The following is an 18,849-nucleotide window of genomic DNA, read 5'->3' as shown; positions in this document are numbered from 1 at the left end:
AACTTTTATTGTTTTGATGCTCGAAAACCCCTTTTCAACATACACTAGTGTTCAAAATTTTGGCATCAGAACTATTTTTTATGTTTTTTACAGGAGTTTCTTCTGCTCACCAAGCCTGCATTTATTTGATCAAAAATACAGGAGAAAGTATAACAATGTATAATAAACATTTTCTATTTTAATTTACATTAAAATGTCATTTATTTCTGTGATGCACAGCTGAAATTTCAGCATCATTCCTCCAGTCTTCAGTGTCACATGATCTTCAGAAATCATGAAAATATGATGATTTATTATTAGTGTTGGAAACTGTTGAGCTGCTTCATATTTTTTTGGAACCCTTGATACTTTCTTTCAGGATTCTATGATGAATAAAAACTTAAAAAGAAAAGCATTTATTTAAAATAATATTTTCTAACAATATACACTACAGTTCAAAAGTTTGGGGTCAGTTTTCTTGATTTTTTTGAAAGATATTAAAACTTTTATTCAGCAAGGATGTGTTCCAGTGATAACAAATATTTATATTGTTAGAAAAGTTTTATATTTTGAATAAATGCTGTTCTTCTTAACTTTTTATTCATCAAAGAATCCGGAAAAAAGTATAGCAGTTTCCAAAAAAATATTTGGCAGCACAACTGTTGGAAAACCCAGCTTTCCATCACAGAAATAAATAATATTTTAAAGGATATTAAAATAGAAACCATTATTTTACATTGTAATAACAATTTGCAAGATTACCGTTTTTTTATTATTTTTTTATAAATGTGATATTTTCATGGCAATGGCTCACAAAGTCACTACAATCCATTGATCTTGAGAGAAACTCTTTTATTCATTAATTACAACTTTAATTTCTAAATGAAAAGTTTTCAAGACATGAAAATCTTTGGATTCTCTTAAGAAATGTGGTGGTTAAAAAGTCTACACCCTTAGAAAGAGCAGTGAGTCAATCTGTCCTAATAGTATGAGGAGGTTAGTTTGTCTCAGTGAGAAGAATATTCCAGAAATCCATCCAATGTTAGAGACTGAGTGCCTTTTACTGTGTGCCATACTCAACCAAACAAAATGTACCTAAACATTTTTGGCCATGTTTCCAGATTGTTCTCCAATTAAGGGCTCTTCCGAAGTCGGTTTCCTTTGCCTCGTTTTGCCAAAAGGTCTCAGGACGTGACCTCCTTCATTGCCAAAATCTTTAGAGCCATTTTAAATTGTCAAGAGCTCTTTTCATAGACTTATGCTGATCATTGTCTTTGTACAGTTTATTTGAATAATATGAAACTTGAGCTGCTGCATGCACTGAGATAACCTAATCTCATGTCATATCATGTTTAACCTGCTCCACTTCTCTTTAATCATACATGTTATACTTATATATGATATAATGGAGAAATTAATTCAGTTTGATCTTCAAACGTGTTTCAGCGATCTCCTTTACCCACAAGGAGGCACTGTGAGTCTAACAATCATCTTATATCACATTATTCTAGTTTGAGGGGTCAGATAAACACAGTTGTGTTGTATCTGGTAGTAAGACAGACATTGATCCATGGAATAAATATGACCTGCTTTGTTTGTCCACTGAATCTTCAGTTATAGACATCTTTATTCTCTCAGTCTGAGGCGGGGTGTAAACACCAGGAATCAGACACCACAGAGACACGGAGCTCTAATTAAATTTAAGGCTGAAGTAATTCATGGCAGTGCTTTCCCACATTTCCTTACACACACATATATACACACATATAAAAAGCTAATCTTCACTTTGATTAGTTTGCTCAAGCATGTTGTCACATAACATGTACCTATGTTCTATGCCAAAAAAAAAATTAAGATATGTTTTCAGTGGACTTTCAAAATTTGCTTTGCTTGACAAAACATGAAAATATGCAGTTTATTTATTATTTATTATGAGTTTAATATGAGTTAGTTGTGCAAATACAATGAGATTATCAGTAACAGAGATCTGGCAGCAACAGAATATTTTTCCACTTGGGTGAGCGATTTGAGGACCATTTTTTTGCACATGAAATCACCCAAATGCCAACAAAACAATAAGAACGTGCAACAGTAATAATGATTATTAGCAATAAAGTTTAGACGCCAAATCTGTGGATCCGCTCACACGAATCCCTCCATAACTGTCACAGATTAGCAGAAATTGCATCGTTAGGCAAAGAAATAATTTACAGACTGTTACATTTGTATTCCCAACATTTTATAATGTAAGGGAATTTATAGTAATAAAAATATTTAGCCAGTCCCGAAACATATTATTCTCAAATGGCTTGGGTATGCAGAGTATTCACAGCTTATGGACTGCACACCCCGGCTTTACATATGGTGGTATTTTTACCATGTGAGAACTCATGAAGAGCTTATAAAATATATTAGAGTCAAAATAAGCTCCAGCATCTCTGAGACCTTACATGCAGTTTGAATGATGGATGGATGGCACTGCATAAAGTTTCAGAAATACCGGGAATATTGGATGAAAGGGTGACACAAAGACTGATGGGTAAAATAAGAGTAGCAGAGTAAAAGAAATGAACTGTCTATATGGAAGTTCAGAGGTAGAGCAAAAAGAAAAAACTGTGTGGAGAACTGAACCAAAAGTGTTGGTGGCTTGTGTTGCCTGGTCTCCTTTTACAGCTTCCTGCCATGTATGCTATTTTAAAGAGACACACAGCTGCACCTGACAGTTTCCTACAGAGAGGGCAGGGCTTCACGCTGGTGAGAGGGAGAGAGAGAACGGGAGGAGGAGAGAAAAGGCGAGAAGAGAGAGAGAGTGCAGATAGAAAAGGGAAGAGAGGCATCACTTCTGAGACAATCTGCAGCACTGGGGGCCATAAGCAAGTCTGCCTTTCATCAGCAGGGTCTGCTCAACTGACACAAGTGACGGACTGCATTGTGTGTTTCGTGGGAATCAATAGCACTGGAATGCATTCAATGCCAGGACAGGTGGCATCTGTGTAGAACAAAGAAACTGTCAGAAATATCTATAGGAGACACTTCTGAAGGTACAGCTATCCATCATCATTGAGAACGAGAACCTCTTCTGGAATCCTGTACATTGGCTTTGGCTTCACTTGGTGTTGAGTTCTCTGTTATCAGAACAGGATCTCTGTATCGTGTCTTTGCTTTAGTCGGGAGGGTATGGTTGATCTTCAGGCCGGACGTGAGGCCTGCTGGTTCCCATGAAGAGGTTTGGTAGTTTGCGTCGGACTGAGAAGCGCCATGACGAGGAGCTGCTCACTGGGAGACGGCAGACAGAATCGGCATGTTTGTCTGGTAAGATACTAATCAGGATATGTCTCTGTATAAAGCCGTCAGCTAGACATAATAGTATTGATATCTCTCTGTTGGTGGAATGTTCCAGTCTGCCTTGTGCTGTTATGAGACAGGAATTGACTGTTGTTCACCAGTACTCAATAGTCTCAGTACATCAGATATGTTCAGTATATGTATGTGTTGCATAAAGTGCAATGACACAAATTGTTGTTTGAACTGGATCGATCATTCATGGTCTGTTGACTTGGCTACTGTTTTCATATGTCAAGATCATTAAAATAGATGGCCTAGACGTTCCAGTGTAGAGGGAAAGGAAATCACAGTAGGCTTGCTGGAATGGTCTATGTTGCACTGCGTATTATGTAAGTCTGTTAATCACTTGGCTACTTTGGTTCAGGGTTGACCCTGAAGCCTTCAGCTGATGCCTTTGTCACAGACACGCAAACAAAAAATGTGACAGTGGGTTCCATTAGGGATGTCATGTATCCATTAGTCAGTATGTTTCCTGACTTGACTCTGACGTGGATTATTTGCTGAATAAGAGCCACGGAAGCCTCCGTCTCTCAAGTTCCAGCAGTTGGAAGCATGTTACTCAATTGTCTTCTTGTTTAAATTTGGTTAATATAGTTATTAAGTTATGCGTGTGTGGAATATCATGCTGGATTGTGATGATATGAACGTTCTCATTTGTAGCGTGTCAGTTACTCAAATAGCAAGCACACAATTAGATGGCATTTATTTCTTCAAATGGGTCAAAGGATTTGTGGACAGCTTTCAAACTAGCCTATATCATTGCATCATTAAACCTGAACTGAATTAACAAAAGCATTCATCCTTCAGGTTTAATGGCAAATGATGCCATCAAATAGTGAAAATCCAGAATCCCTCACAGTTTGAAATGGAGTCAAACTGATCTGAGTCCTAGCATACACTCTGTAAGGCCCGTGAGTGAGTGTTATCTGCCCTTGTGGAATGTGTAGCAGTGGCAAGGCTAAAATAAGAAGCTAACTCAACAACACACCAAAACAGGTCTAAGCCAGATGGTTAAATCTGGCTGAATGTCATAAGATAGTTAGGATCCCAAAGTCATGTTCTCGTGCACGCATATTGGTCTTTACTGATAACTACTCACATATACTTTATTTGAGAAGTGTATTTTTGGTCCAAGTGTAATAGAAAGTGATATTGGGGAGTTACTGTACTGTACCTTCATCCAACAAGCATCCTTCAGATAGCGTACCATCTGCCAGTATCCTAGAGGGCGGAACAGGACATGTTATGAAGGACAGCCTAAGGTATTGGACACATTCGGCAGGTAAAAAGGTCAATTTTCAATATGTAGCGATGCATGAAGAACTGCTCCCACAGAAGTCAAGCAAGTCAAGAAATTCAAACTAAGCAGCTTTCTGTTTGTCAACCGCCAACGTGATGAATTAATCCCAAAGTATACTATAATAGAAATGGATTGGACCATTGCTGTTTGCTATTGCTGTGATCTCATGCAATATTCCATAAAATATAAGAATTGTCCATTTTGATTTCATGCTAATTTTAACCCCAGCTAAAGGAATATTTAAGACTGGTAACTGAGGAGCTTTTTACCTTATGAAACCCTGAAGCTGGGTTAGCACCTGCTTTTGCAGCATTGACGCCACATTGCTATGCCAAACTTGTACAATGTGAAACAATGCAGTTTAAATGTTACAGCTAGATGCGTTGCAACAGTCACTCAGTCATGAGCCTAGTAATTATTCACATGCATTAGACATTCACGTAAACAGTGCTCGTTTTGACTTTATAGTCTGAAAAGTACAGGTAAAATTTGATAGCACTGGGCAATATACTGTATAATGCAATGATGCGCAATAGTTAACTATTTCAAGTCCGAAATACACTTGAGACATTTTTCTAAATACATTATCTTCTGTTGTGTTCCACAGAAGGTTTGGAATGAAACAAGGGAATAAAAATGATAATAAAATGTATATTATTGGGCGAACTACCCCTTTATAATTCAATTTTAGTGTCAAGAAGAGGGCACAATTTCAGAAAAAAAATAGTGGTCACACTTTATTTTAGGGTCCAATTCTCACTATTAACTAACCATTAACTATGACTTTTGCCTCAATTAACTCCTTATTTGCTGCTTATTAATAGTTTATAAGGTAGTTATTAAGTTTAGGGTATTGGGTAGGATTATGGATGGCATGCATTATATGTACTTTATAAACACTAATAAACAGCCAATATGTTAATAATAGACATGCTAATAAGCAACTAGTTATTAGTGTGAATTGCACCCTATGCTAAAGTGTTACCAAAATAGTCAATATGTGAATCACACTCAAAAATTAAGCCTGGAATAGGAATAACTGATTACATGACTTACTCTGACCTCTATCCACTTATTGGTCACTGCCAAGACCACGAGTCTGTACTACTGACTGAACGATAATATCAAGGCAAGTTGGATGTTTTTGGTGTGAAGACAGGGCCATCAACACCCAGCTGGGGCTGTTAATACCCACCCACTGAGAGGTCAATCTGATTCTTGGACTATGTAAATCAAGTTAATGAATGATGAACAGCTGAAAATTAGCTACTGGGACACCAGCATTAATTAATGCCAGCCTGACCTCCTCAACACAGCGAGAAGGCTTGCCAGGGCTAATCGTGTCTACAGTAAACTAATTGATTACAACAGTGCATTCCATACATGAAACCATATTGTCTTTTAGTCTAATGATGGATACCAGTCTTCTGAATCACTTGCATACAGCCCAAACCATGCACATCTGCCAGTCCAACACAGAACGCTTTGACGCTTTTGACGTCTGTAGATGAAGCATAGTGACATGCTATAGCCAAATGCCTTGATAGCAGAGATTCATCAATAGTGTCCTGAGCTGAATATGCCCAATTGCTTCAACTCTAAGCTAAATGAAAATATACAGATATTCAAATCATCCTTCAGATCTAAAGATTCCTCAGAGCATATGTGCTTTTGATCGTGCTATGGAGTATTAGCTGGTTCAGTAATATATCTGTGCATGTGCTGTGTCATGCAGTACATGAGAGGTTATGTGAGGCCTGTCATATGAGACACACCTGTTTACTGATGTATCTCTGATGAATCAAGCTCTAAACATTAATTATTAACTCTATAGTAACACTGAATCAAAAGAATGTTCTGCGTTATAGATGAGTCGAGCTGTATAAACCACATTTGTGCAAATTTTGATTATCTCAGAAAATAATTTAGAATTGCACTTACATTAAGTCTTTTGCATGATACGTGCAAGGTTACCAAAACAGGACTGTTGACATGAAGCAAACTCCACTCACGAGAAGGACATTGGTGGATGTTGGTCACAAAACCAGATGTTCATTAAAAAGGAATGCTATTCCTACTTCAAAAAGAACCACTTGGATAACTTTAAAGCCCAAATAATAAATGGGTTTGTACTGATTTTTTTATTTTTAAATGAATGTGCTTTAAAAAAAAAATTGATAAGCTCAGCTCTTCTGCTTTTAAGTGCTGTATCCACAACTTTGGCTTTTAATTATATATATATATATATATATATATATATATATATAATTTTGTTTTACTATATTATTTTACTTACTGTTCATAAATAATAAATGTTTTGTGAGCAGCAAAACAGCATATTAAACTGATTTCTGAAGGATCATATGACACTAAAGACTGGAGTAATGATGCTGATCATCACAAACATAAATTACATTTTAAAATAGAAAACATTTTAAATTGTAATAATATTTCACAATATAACTCTTTTACAGTAATATTACCGTTTTTACTTTTTGATACAATAAAAGCACTCTTGGTGAGCATAAGAGACTTATTTCATGAACATAATACATAATAATAATAATAATAATAATGTAAGCATTTTTTTCAACATTATATCAATTATGGATTTCAATATTGTTTACAAAGCAGAAACAATTTCTCGAATACTTATGAGATAGGATACTATCATTTATGCTTGGGCTTTGAAGGATAAAATACTCTTTTAAGTGTGAAGAATTATAACCTCTGTTATTCAGTGTCATTTCTTTTGTGATGTTGTTGTGGGAGCGAAGCAGAGGAACATGGTTCCCTTCTAACTGATTCAGTACACTGTACTCTTCTTATGAATCCTGGTCTTGATTGACAGATATTGGTCAGTGCAGCTGTCTATTTTTTGTGGTGTCATGATTATTTGACCAGTCCTGGCAGAATGTAGCATCTGTTACGAAGACCAGTTTCACAACATCACCTAGAAGCCAATCTGTGGTAGGAAAGCTAGCGGACGATAAATAAGATAGATCAAATATCAGAAGAGATATCATCTATGTTCTGGCTTTTCTCTGCTATTCATTCCTATTAAATTTATGCATTTAACAGATGCTTTTATCCAAAGCGACTTACAGTGCATTATCAATTTTTACCTATCATGTGTTCCCGGGGAATCGAACCCCCAACCTTGATAACGCAATGCTCTACCACTTGAGCTACAGGAACACTATTATGCAACAAATATATAATTTCAGGCCATGCTAGTTTCACATCAGAATTATGATTCCTGAACAGAATCCACTATGCAAATTCAGTTCTGTACTGATGTGTTTCACAGGCTCTGGGCTGTCCACCCCCCCCAGCACCCCGACACAGAGTCCCGCTCCACCGCTCTTCTCTGTGGAGAGCCCCAGTCCTGCGGGACACGTGGAGGAACGCCGCTCCCGCTCTCTCTCGTCTCCTCCTGACACAGGCCAGCGCTTCAGCCTGAGCTCCTCCACCACCAAACCACCCATCGCCTCGTACACCTTTAACTCTACCTCACGCCAGGTGAGTGAACAACTTCACGCGCTCTTTTTTGGGGTTTACTACAGCTTACACTTGACCCATAGAGTAGCAAAGTCATTTTTACTCCTTTAGTGGCACCTTCAATCAACCAACTGCATATTTCTTAAAAAGACAAAACCGCTCGCTCATTTTCTTCACTTAACATTCAGGTTGATGTATTTCGATCAGAACAAATTGTTAAGTATGTAAAGCTTTTTCTTGTTTAATTTTTACATTTATATATATTTTAGCCAGTTATATTTGCATCAGTAATATATCTGAGCTCTGTCTGATGCAGCAACTGAGGTCACGTACAGGCATTATTGACCTTTTCATAATTGTGACTTTATATTTTGCACAGGTGACTTGTCGCCTGTTACCCATTAATATAAAATTAACAAAGTTCAACAACTGTGCATAGTTTGTTCTACTTGCATATCCGTAAAGACAATCTGTGAAAAATATGTGGAAATTTTTGAAAAGTACGGTATTTGCGGGACAGTTCGTAAATGAAGCCCATTGCAAAGTATTTTATATTATGGAAAGTTAAAATGTTAGAGTTACGTGTAAAGTTGCAACGGCAGGATATAGAGCCCTAATAATTTTTATTATTCAATTTATTAAAACAAACAAGTATAAATGGAGATCACATTAAAACTATATTGTATTTTTGTTTTTTAGCTTTGATAATTTTCAGGTGACTTTTATAGATTCTTTTAGACCTGTCGCAGACTCAAATGTAAACATAAAATCTGCCAACCTATTATAAAACTATTAATCAATCCACATTCTCAAATCTATGATAACCTACAGTTAACAAGCTGTGAATAAACATTTATTTTAAATAATATATACTCAATGATTTCATTTTTAACAAGCTAACGTTATTTTATTCCAAAAATGTTTACAATTTCCACCACAGAATGTTGGACTTTACTAACAGACAACTAAATTCACTCGTTGTAAAAGTGTAAAAGTGTGTCCTTAGAGATTTTTCACAGGACCAGAAGTAGTGCCCGTTCTTGATGAAACACCCTACTTTGAGTAATCTACGCTGTTCATTTATTAGTTTTTGTGGATGGAACAGTCAGGATTACAAAAGAATTTTGGAAGATTCGCTGGTTTGATTAAATACCTAAAAATAGAAAGTACCTTATTTCCTGTGACTTAAACTGCGATCATTGGCTCACGAGCTCGTGATGTTTAAAATTGATGTTTTTATGCGCTCTGAAAACTGACGTGAAACAGACTCGACCTTTGCGGGGGCGTCCGTCTATTAATATTTCACCACTGCGCGTAATGAATCTGTGAGTGAAAGCTCTTCAGATCAAGCTGCTTCCTATGTGGTGACCAGACTGATTGTCTGCAGATAAGCAGATCTATAAAAATGGACACTACCACTCCATAGGATTTAACAGGGTTTTACTGACTTGAAGTAAGTGATTGTTGATGATCCCATCAGCCCGTGTCTTTGGTGTTTCAGAGCTGCGTACTTGCTGAAGGCATGCTGGAAAAACTTGAACTTGATAATGAAGGTAAATGATTATACTTATGCTTGCTTGTTTGCAAGTTTATGGTTGGTGACTAAATTGAATTTGCAGCCTGTTCTTAAATATAGGTTTGCTGTATGTAGTGTTTTTGTATTATTTTATAACATTGTATTTAATTTTGTTTTAAAAAATGAATAGATTTTAAAGTTTTACCCAGATAACACACATACATCTTTCATTTGTTTTAATCTGGAATATTTGGAATATTTTGACATCTGATAGGAAACATCCTATAGACGTATTGCAGATGAGCAAACACTCTAAAAATACGTCTTGCAGATGTCAAATAGACGTCTCCTAGATGTACCTGTGCTATCAGGGTATGCAAAACATTTGTCCCATTTTTAACCCTGATAGCACACGTACATCACAGAGACGTCTATTTAATGTCTGCATTTACATCTACAAGACAGATTTTTCAGAGTGTTGCTCATCTGCATCTTGCAGACGTACATGTGCTCTCTTGGAAGTGTTAGAGATTGCAAATGATTCTAATGCTAATGATTCTGCCGATTTCTTCTCTGTTTTCAGCTGCTGAAGAGCCAGACAGTGATATTTACATGCGCTTTATGAAATCACACAAGTGCTATGACCTCATCCCCACCAGTTCCAAACTAGTGGTCTTTGACACTACATTACAGGTACATCTTCTGTTGTCTAACACAAGAACAGAAAGTGAAAAGATTTGGGTGTGGAGCTTTGTGTTATGTTCAGAATGGGACGGGATCTTACTACATACTGCATACTAATGTTAACTCTGTATGTGGTTATATATAGTTTAGGAATTATTCCATGAAACACATTGGAGACAGTAGTATGTTGTATTGTCACATCAGCACAGCTGTAGTTGCATCTAGTCCATTCATCACACTAGAAGTGGTCAAGTTGAATGCATTGCAATACAATATTCCATGCAGCTCACTTTATTGTATATTGTTTAAGTCATTCGATTACATAGAAGGAATGGTAGTATGCTTTTCTGAACATACTTGTTTCAGTTTTGCTTCCCAGTTGTAGTTTAAACACATGATGTGTAAGTGATTGTGGTTAATGTTCGATCAGTAAATAAATCTTAGTTGGTGACTGAAATGGATGGGATCTCTTTGAAGTGTTTGGGACACAGTCATAAAGCTAGGTTTGTCAGGGTTGATCAGTAATCATGTGCAGGTATGTGCCGTCATTAGATTTGGGGTTTACACCATTAACCTGTTGACTTTCCTTGGGCTGAGGGCCAGTTAAAAATAATAAAAGCTCAGAAACGAGACCATCAGTGGGATTTTATGCTTAGGCTGATATACTTATTGTACTTGTTTGTGAATTAAAGTTTCTGAAATCAGGAGGTTTTTTGTCTGGATTGTGATATAATGTACATGGGCCATAACTTGAAATGTATGTGAACTGCCTTTATATTGAAATGCAAGTTAATTTTTAATTGATAACTGATGGGTTGGTGAAAAAAATGAGAGAGAGAATTTTTGTTAGAAATGATGGGTGCCGGGTCCATAATTTGGCAAATTATAGCATTAGTCATTAAACAAAACCACTGGGTTCCGGTTGGTCGATAATTTATTAGAAATTGCACACATTATTTAAGTCAAATGAAGAATGAACCCTTTACTAAGCCACATGATCATTTCAAATAATCCAGAATCTACTAAAAAAGTAACACATACGTCTTTGAACATCTTTGTCATCTAGCTTAAGTTTGTCTAGGATGCCTAATATATCGCATAATCTTTGCATTAAACCTTCAAAAGAAAGTTTCAATAATAATAATAATAATGTTTTTATTGGTGAAGCTCATTTGCCAAGCTCAAGCTCGTTCTATAATAAGAATATGAAATTATAAAAATTGCAGAGGGGGGAAAATGTATCTTAATTTTTCAATAATTCGACTCCCATTTTATATGATGCTGCAACTGTCACAATTGATAATTGTGCTGTTTGTTGCTACAGTATACAGAGAAGCAGCTTATGAATTGTATTGTTACAATATAAAACTTTATGGCCAGTAAGAGCTGTTTAAGGCCAAATTTGCCTGTTCGTTTGTCATAGTCAGTTGTGTACTTTTTGTTTTTAACCCTGGTTGCACCCAACGAATTGTCTCCTGTGAATTTTTTTATTTTTTTGTCTCACGCCACCAGTTCCTCCAGAAGTGTTACCTAAAGAAAAGCATTGTTATGTGCATCCTTTGATCTCTGTTAGGTAAAGAAAGCTTTCTTTGCCTTGGTTGCAAATGGTGTTCGAGCTGCACCATTATGGGAAACCAAAAAGCAAAGCTTCGTGGGTAAGCAATGACACGTTCACACACATGCCCTGCATTTCCGTCATTCTTTTCACTGGAGTTGTCTTTTACGGGTCATGCAGGCAGAAAATGGTTAACTCCTTTAATCGTGCAAGACCATTTAAAAGCCTGTCTTGAAATTATTGTTAAGCTTAATCAGTAATCAAATAAAAACATTGCTTCAGGATATTATTTGTTCACCTGTAACATAATTGGACATTATGTTAGCTTGCTGTCAATAACATGTACAAAATTGGTTGAAATCCATTGCTGCCTATTTCCTGTCTGGATTGTTTTGATTGAATATACATTTTTATAAACAGGCCTAGATGGAATCTGCTGACGTTTTTTACATTTTGTGTGCTGATATTTTACAAGAAAGCTAATTTTAACATGGTAAAATGTTAAATGATCTGAAAGCTCTTGCTAGTAACTGAACAGCAATGTATTATAGCAAATGCACAAAGGACATTGGATGCATATTCTGCTAAATCTGCAGGCACAGTTTCTCTAGGAGCCTAGATATGAGTCATATCTAATAATATGTTTTCTCAATAGGAATGTTAACCATCACAGACTTCATCATCATCCTGCACAGATACTACAAATCACCACTGGTAAGGATTTAGACATCACAGAATCTCAAATACAACCTGTTTTGCTGGTCATTTTGCTCAGTGCTTGTTTGTGGTTAATGGCTGTTCATGGGGGTTTGGCGTCAGAAATTATCTTCAGCTTGTAGACCTTGCATGTAATCACTTAGTGAATGTTCACCTTAGAGATCAAGAATATTTGTACATTTTAAAATGTCCAGTCATATTTTGTGTTCTTTGCTTCAGGTGCAAATATATGAGCTGGAGGAGCATAAGATTGAGACTTGGAGAGGTACATATTTCAGGCATTTATCACTTCATCACTGCTTACACTCATTTGCCTTTATATCGATTTTTAATTATTCACTGAACACATTTTATATTTACGCACACTCATGTCTGGAATTTTTGTGCTTTTATATTCTATTGGAAAAAATAAAGTAAAAGTTTGGAAATAAATGAGTAAATAATGCCAAGTGCTTTGACCCTTTTCGATTTCTGCTTATACCAACAGAACTTTACTTGCAAGAAACGTTTAAACCCTTAGTCAACACATCTCCAGATGCGAGGTGAGACGGTAGCTCAAATTGTCATAGACCGTGTTCAAAGCATGATGCTTTATCCTCTCTTTGGTTTAAAGGAACATTGTCTCCAAATTATAGATTCACATTTGTAACATTTTCAACTCAGCAGAGCTTGCAAAAAAATGTGTTTTTGTTTTTTAATGTTCGGTTTCTTGTAATTCTTTTATTTCAGTATATTTGATGCTGTTTACTCGCTCATCAAAAATAAGATCCATCGTTTGCCAGTGATCGATCCGGTCACAGGAAATGCCCTCTATATCCTCACACACAAGAGGATCCTCAAGTTTCTGCAGCTCTTTGTGAGTCTATCGCTTCCTTTGAGCTTACTGAATACTGACCTTTTTATGCTTACATTTATCATACTTTTAGAAATGCTAGTTGTTGTGAACAGAACAAACTAGTGAAAGGTTACAGAAGAGTACTAATCATCATGAGTTATGTAGTGTCCTGTGTACACTGAGGGTTCATGGTCTTGTAGGTGTGTGAGATGCCTAAAGCAGCCTTCATGAGGCAGACTCTGGAGGAGCTGGGCATTGGCACATACAGCAACATCGCTTTCATTCACCCAGATACACCCATTATTAAAGCCCTGGGCATGTTTGTGGAGAGGAGAGTGTCTGCCCTGCCGGTGGTGGATGTTACAGGTAGCCACATGCATTGCTAACCTTTCTGTCAGTTCAATTATTCTCCTGTCAAGGCCTTTTTTAGGAACAAAATTTCATTGAACATGTCTTTCGAAGTCAAAGTTCTCATATGTGCTTTCCATATTTTTCCTCCCAAAGGAAAGGTTGTAGACATTTACTCCAAATTTGATGTCATTGTAAGTTGTTCCTTTAATATACTATTTCAAGTTAAAGAATAACATGTGAGGTGTAAATATATAAGGTTCCCATGGAAATTAAAATGCTGTTTTCCACGGTCATGATCATGGACGTTAGTAAAATATTTCTACAGTGAATGTTTTTTTTAGTTATCTATTCTGAAATATATCATCAGTTCGTTTTTGCACTGACAAGTTTTCTCATTTGTACGCGAATACACTAACATTCAAAAGTTCAGGGTCAGTAAGAGCCTATTCTGCTCACCGAGGCTGCATTTATTTGATCAAATAACAGTAATATTGTAATAAAATCGCATTTTGAATATATTTTGAAATGTAATTAATGCGCAGCTGTATTTTGTAACATAGAATGTAACAGTGTTTTTACTCTCACTTTTGATCAATTAAATGAGTCCATACTGAATTAAAGTATTCATCTTTATATATATATATATAAAAACTTACTGAACTTAAACTTTTTCATGATTTTCTTCATGAAACACTTTTGTATCCATTGAATTAAATGTATCAACTTATTCTTGTAATGACTAAGAGCCATTAGTGACCGAACCTTAAATGTTACAGTCCCCTGCGACCATGTTCAGACAAACTGGATCCAGTATGTAGTGTCCTGCAGTAAGCATCAGATGTAGTGTGTTCTGATGAGTAGTGATGATTAGTTGTGTGGTGTTTATATTCTGCTTGCTGTAGCGTGGCTCTATGTTCATTAGTGTTGTGGATGCGTGTAGAACCTGGCAGCTGAGAAGACCTACAATAACCTGGACATCACCGTGACTCAGGCTCTGCTGCATCGCTCGCAGTACTTCGAGGGCGTTATGAAGTGTTATCGACACGAGACCCTGGATACTATAGTGGACAGGATCGTCAAAGCTGAGGTCAGATTTGCTCACAGCAGTTAGAAAAATGCGTTTACAGTGAGCAAACGCCACCGACTGGAGTTACATCCATAACACAGCCACTAGAAGTCCTATCTAATTTAGACACTTCATTTTTTGCATGAATTTTAAGGTCCAATTCTCACTATTAACTAACTATTTACTATCACCTCAATAAATGTCCCTTTTGTTTGATGGCAAAATTGATATCTACAAGTTGAAGTTGTTAAGTTTAGGTATGAGGTGGATTAAGGGATCTAAAATATGGTCATGCAGAATAAGAGATTAAAATGTGAAGCTGGAGCACAAAACAAGTCTCTGGGGTGTATTTGTAGCAATAGACAAAAATACATTGTACGGGTCAAAATGATTGATTTCTCTTTTATGCCACAAATCATTAGGATATTATGTAAAGATCATGTTCCATGAAGATATTTTGTAAATTTCCTACCATAAATATATATAAACTTACTTTGTTTTTAGTAAAATGCATTGCTAAGAATTAATTTGCACAATTTTTTAAAGATGATTTTATATATATATTATGGTTTTTTTGCACCATCAGATTCCAGATTTTCAAATAGTTGTATATGGGCCGAATATTGTCTGATCCTAACAATATAAATAACTTATTAATTCAACTTTCAGATGATGTATTAATCTCAATTTCAAAAAATGTACCCTTATGACTACATATGGTTACATAGGGTTACACATATGATTTATAATATGCATGCTAGTTAAAAGTGAGAATTGGTCCTTAAAACAAAGTGTTGCTTAAGAATAATTTAAGCACTTCACCAAAAGTTGTGCTTTCAAACCCAGCAGTGCACTTTAAATGCATTTTTTGCTCCTTTATCACAATTCAGTAGTATTTTTTTGTGGTAATCGACAGCATGCCGCAGATTTGCTACATATACAGTACAATGCAAATAATTTATTAAATTACTCCATTACATGCACAAAGCTCAGTGATCAATATGAAATGATTTTCAGTTCAGTGATTTTAACTACTTAGGGTCCCTTCACAAAGAACATGTTTTACCTTCAATTGCACTGCTTTTCCATCTGATTGTGTGTGTGTGTGTGTGTGTGTGTGTGTGTCCTGCAGGTGCACAGGTTGGTGGTGGTGGATGATAACTCCAGCATCGAGGGCATCATCTCTCTCTCAGACATCCTGCAGGCACTGGTTCTCACCCCCGCAGGTATAGACGCACAGAATTCCTAAATCAACCCTCCATTTCACTTTCCTTCTCCCTCTCCACTCTTCTCCGGACCCAATCTCCTCTCCCTGGACATCTATCACTCGAGTGTCCCTCTCTGACCCCTGAGCACAGGTACGCTCACACAGGCTTGTTATGGTTGTGCAGAATGAAGCTGGATGTAGCTGTGTATTCCAGTTATACACATCATGATGGCATCATTGCAGCTGTTTGTTTGGTTCTGAAGTTTTTTTATAACACAGACAGCTCATACATAACTGCAAGTTGAAATGATAGACTGTCAATGGCAAAAAAATCAATTTGAGACAGAAATAGCTGTCTGGTTGAATAGTGATTGAGATACAGCATGTGCTCTGAGAGCCCTTTATGAAGCCTGCTGGGAAAAACTGCATGAAACACGGGCATCTCTCACGTGCTGCTCAGCATGCTGTCTTCAATGTCTCCAGCTGCGATAAGCAACACTCTTGTGTAGGCAAAAATAAGAAATGTCGTGGATAACCTGGAAATATTTTTGGAGAAAGGTTGGAGTTTTTAAGAATTGTGATTTCCAGGCCAGGAGAGGTTATGGAAATCATATTTCAAGGAAATTAAAATCTTTATAGAATCTTTAAAAGCCATAGAAAATAATAGAAATCAAAAAATCTTGAAGTCATGCAAATTATAATAAGTCACTGAAAATACATGGAAATTATCACAGCTGTAAAAAGTAACAGGAAGGTTATAGAAATCAATGCTATTGTAAAAAGTCACAAAAAAATTATGGAAGTTAATACAACTGTAAAAAAAAAATCACAGGAAAAATACAGAAAGATACAGAAAATTCATGCAAATGAATAAAACTGTAAAATGTCTTGGTGATGAATACTATCACAAAAAAGTGACCAAAGATGCAATGGAAATTAAGTCAAATTGTAAAAAGTAACAGGAAAGTCATGGAAATCAATGCTTGGGTAAATAGTTACAGAAAAATACAGAAAGTCCTGAGAAAAATACTATCTAAATAAGATGCAGAAATATTCTGGATATTCATACAATTGAAAAAAGTCAAGGACATTAATAAATTCTTCAGTCATAGGTCAGTCATGGAAATGTATTTTTTGAATGTACATTTTTCTAGTTTCCTTCAGCTTTAAAATATTTAATTGAAATGGAAATGAGCTCATTCACTAAAATTCTTACCAAATATTTTCCTGTAATTATGAAAAATGAAAAACCCTGTAGAAACCCTGTTTCTTTGTGTTCTGCTCAGTGATTTGTCTGCGCTTACAGATCTGTTGTTGAGAGGGTCAGAATATGAGTCTCGTTTTAAAACTTCCAGTGTGTGTGTGGTATTAAAAGAGCACTTACTGATAGATTTGCTTCATGAACTGAATTGTACATCGTTTGCCCCACAGGAGGACACAGAAGGGACAGTGTGACTGAATGACAAGACAATATTTTGGAGAAACACAAATAAAATCAGAGAAGGTCCAGCAGGCATTCCTGACGGGATACAGAGAAGAGGACAGCAGGAATTGTTTTAGAGCCTCATTTAAGGGCTGGGGTTTGTGGGGGGCTGATTCTAGCTGGGTCTGCATTATATCTCCAGACACTGTAGTCCACTCTGGGATGAGCATCTGAAGTGAACATGTGCCTTCAGTGAAGACCTCAGTGAGAGTTGATTGTAGAGGTTAGCAGAGATCCAAAGATGTGCTTGTAGTGCAAAAGCAGGCTCTTGATTCTTCAGCAATAAGCTGCTGTCGGTTCAAAGAACCTTTTAGACTCTGTAGACATCTGGACTTTTTTTCTTTCTTTTTTTTCACTTTCTTGAAAATACTTCCAAGTTGCATTTCATCCCAAAATGAAAAGAAAAAATATAACATAAAATGAAGCATAAAACAAAATAATATTTATAATAACATTAATCATACTTTCCTGCATTTTTTATTATTGCAATACAAACATCTCATTCTCATTATTTATTTATATTTAAATATTATAGAAACAATAAAACTTGTATATATTAAAGTTCTATTACCTGTAATTGTTTTTTTTTAAAAATGACCAACTTATAAGAATCACTTCTGAAAATAACTACATTAATAATTTAATATTACATAGTTGTCATGAAAATCAACTATTTTTTAGAAGTGATTCTCATTAGTTGGTCATTATTTAAAAAAACTGTACCATTTCTTTTTCTTTTTTTTTTTTTTTGTTTATTCTGCTTAAGTTACAGGTAATATAACAAGTACTATAATATATATGTCTTATTAATAAATAAAGAGAATGATGAATGATGTTTTGTATTACAGTATTTAAAATTGCAGAGAAATGTGCTTACTTGTCATGAAAATAATGTAACAAGCAAAAAAATCAAAAAGAAAATCAATGGGGTAATATATATAAATATGATATGACACGGACGCATTCTTGAAAAGCTTAATGAGATTTATCCGAATATTATAGATTTTTCTCATTAACACTGGACTATTAGTCCAGAATGTCTACTGAATATGAATTGTTTTTTCATCCTATTAGTTGTCAGTGGAAAAAATGTATGTACTACACACGCACTGAAAGTCATGGACTGTCACAACTGTTTTTACTGGAACAAAGAATGTTCTGGAAAGTGACTCTAAATACAGAGCCTTATTTTTCTATTATGAGTGTCTGTAGTGTTTGGCATTATGGAGACACTACCTTTCTTGTTCATTAAAAGAGCAGGAATGTCTTCTTTGCACCTGAGTGATATGCTGACCTACTGTAAATACGAC

The 18,849-nt window shown here is 35.8% G+C and overlaps 1 protein-coding gene across 2 annotated transcripts in view; it reads left to right on the top strand.

The window, feature by feature from the left end:
* prkag2b (protein kinase, AMP-activated, gamma 2 non-catalytic subunit b) overlaps positions 1-17,675 on the top strand; it is a 34,605-nt gene extending 16,930 nt beyond the window's left edge. Inside the window, exons 1-14 of one of the 2 annotated variants that reach the window (XM_059564121.1) lie at positions 2,804-3,291; positions 7,935-8,146; positions 9,627-9,678; positions 10,225-10,334; positions 11,899-11,980; positions 12,536-12,594; positions 12,817-12,862; positions 13,085-13,139; positions 13,327-13,453; positions 13,633-13,798; positions 13,937-13,974; positions 14,724-14,870; positions 15,982-16,075; positions 17,488-17,675. In XM_059564121.1, coding sequence (XP_059420104.1) covers positions 3,198-3,291; positions 7,935-8,146; positions 9,627-9,678; positions 10,225-10,334; positions 11,899-11,980; positions 12,536-12,594; positions 12,817-12,862; positions 13,085-13,139; positions 13,327-13,453; positions 13,633-13,798; positions 13,937-13,974; positions 14,724-14,870; positions 15,982-16,075; positions 17,488-17,519 — 1,314 coding nt within the window. In that variant the 5' untranslated portion in view covers positions 2,804-3,197 and the 3' untranslated portion in view covers positions 17,520-17,675. Of the gene's footprint in view, positions 1-2,803; positions 3,292-7,934; positions 8,147-9,626; positions 9,679-10,224; positions 10,335-11,898; positions 11,981-12,535; positions 12,595-12,816; positions 12,863-13,084; positions 13,140-13,326; positions 13,454-13,632; positions 13,799-13,936; positions 13,975-14,723; positions 14,871-15,981; positions 16,076-17,487 lie in introns of those variants that run through there. The other variant, XM_059564120.1, reaches the window with a different exon arrangement.
* Positions 17,676-18,849: the final 1,174 nt, after the last annotated feature.

The sequence above is a fragment of the Carassius carassius genome, chromosome 12 (genome assembly GCF_963082965.1).
Source record: "Carassius carassius chromosome 12, fCarCar2.1, whole genome shotgun sequence".
Classification (NCBI taxonomy): domain Eukaryota; kingdom Metazoa; phylum Chordata; class Actinopteri; order Cypriniformes; family Cyprinidae; genus Carassius; species Carassius carassius.
The sequence above is the reverse complement of the archived record's forward strand: the minus strand, read 5'-3'. Positions and strand labels throughout refer to the sequence as shown.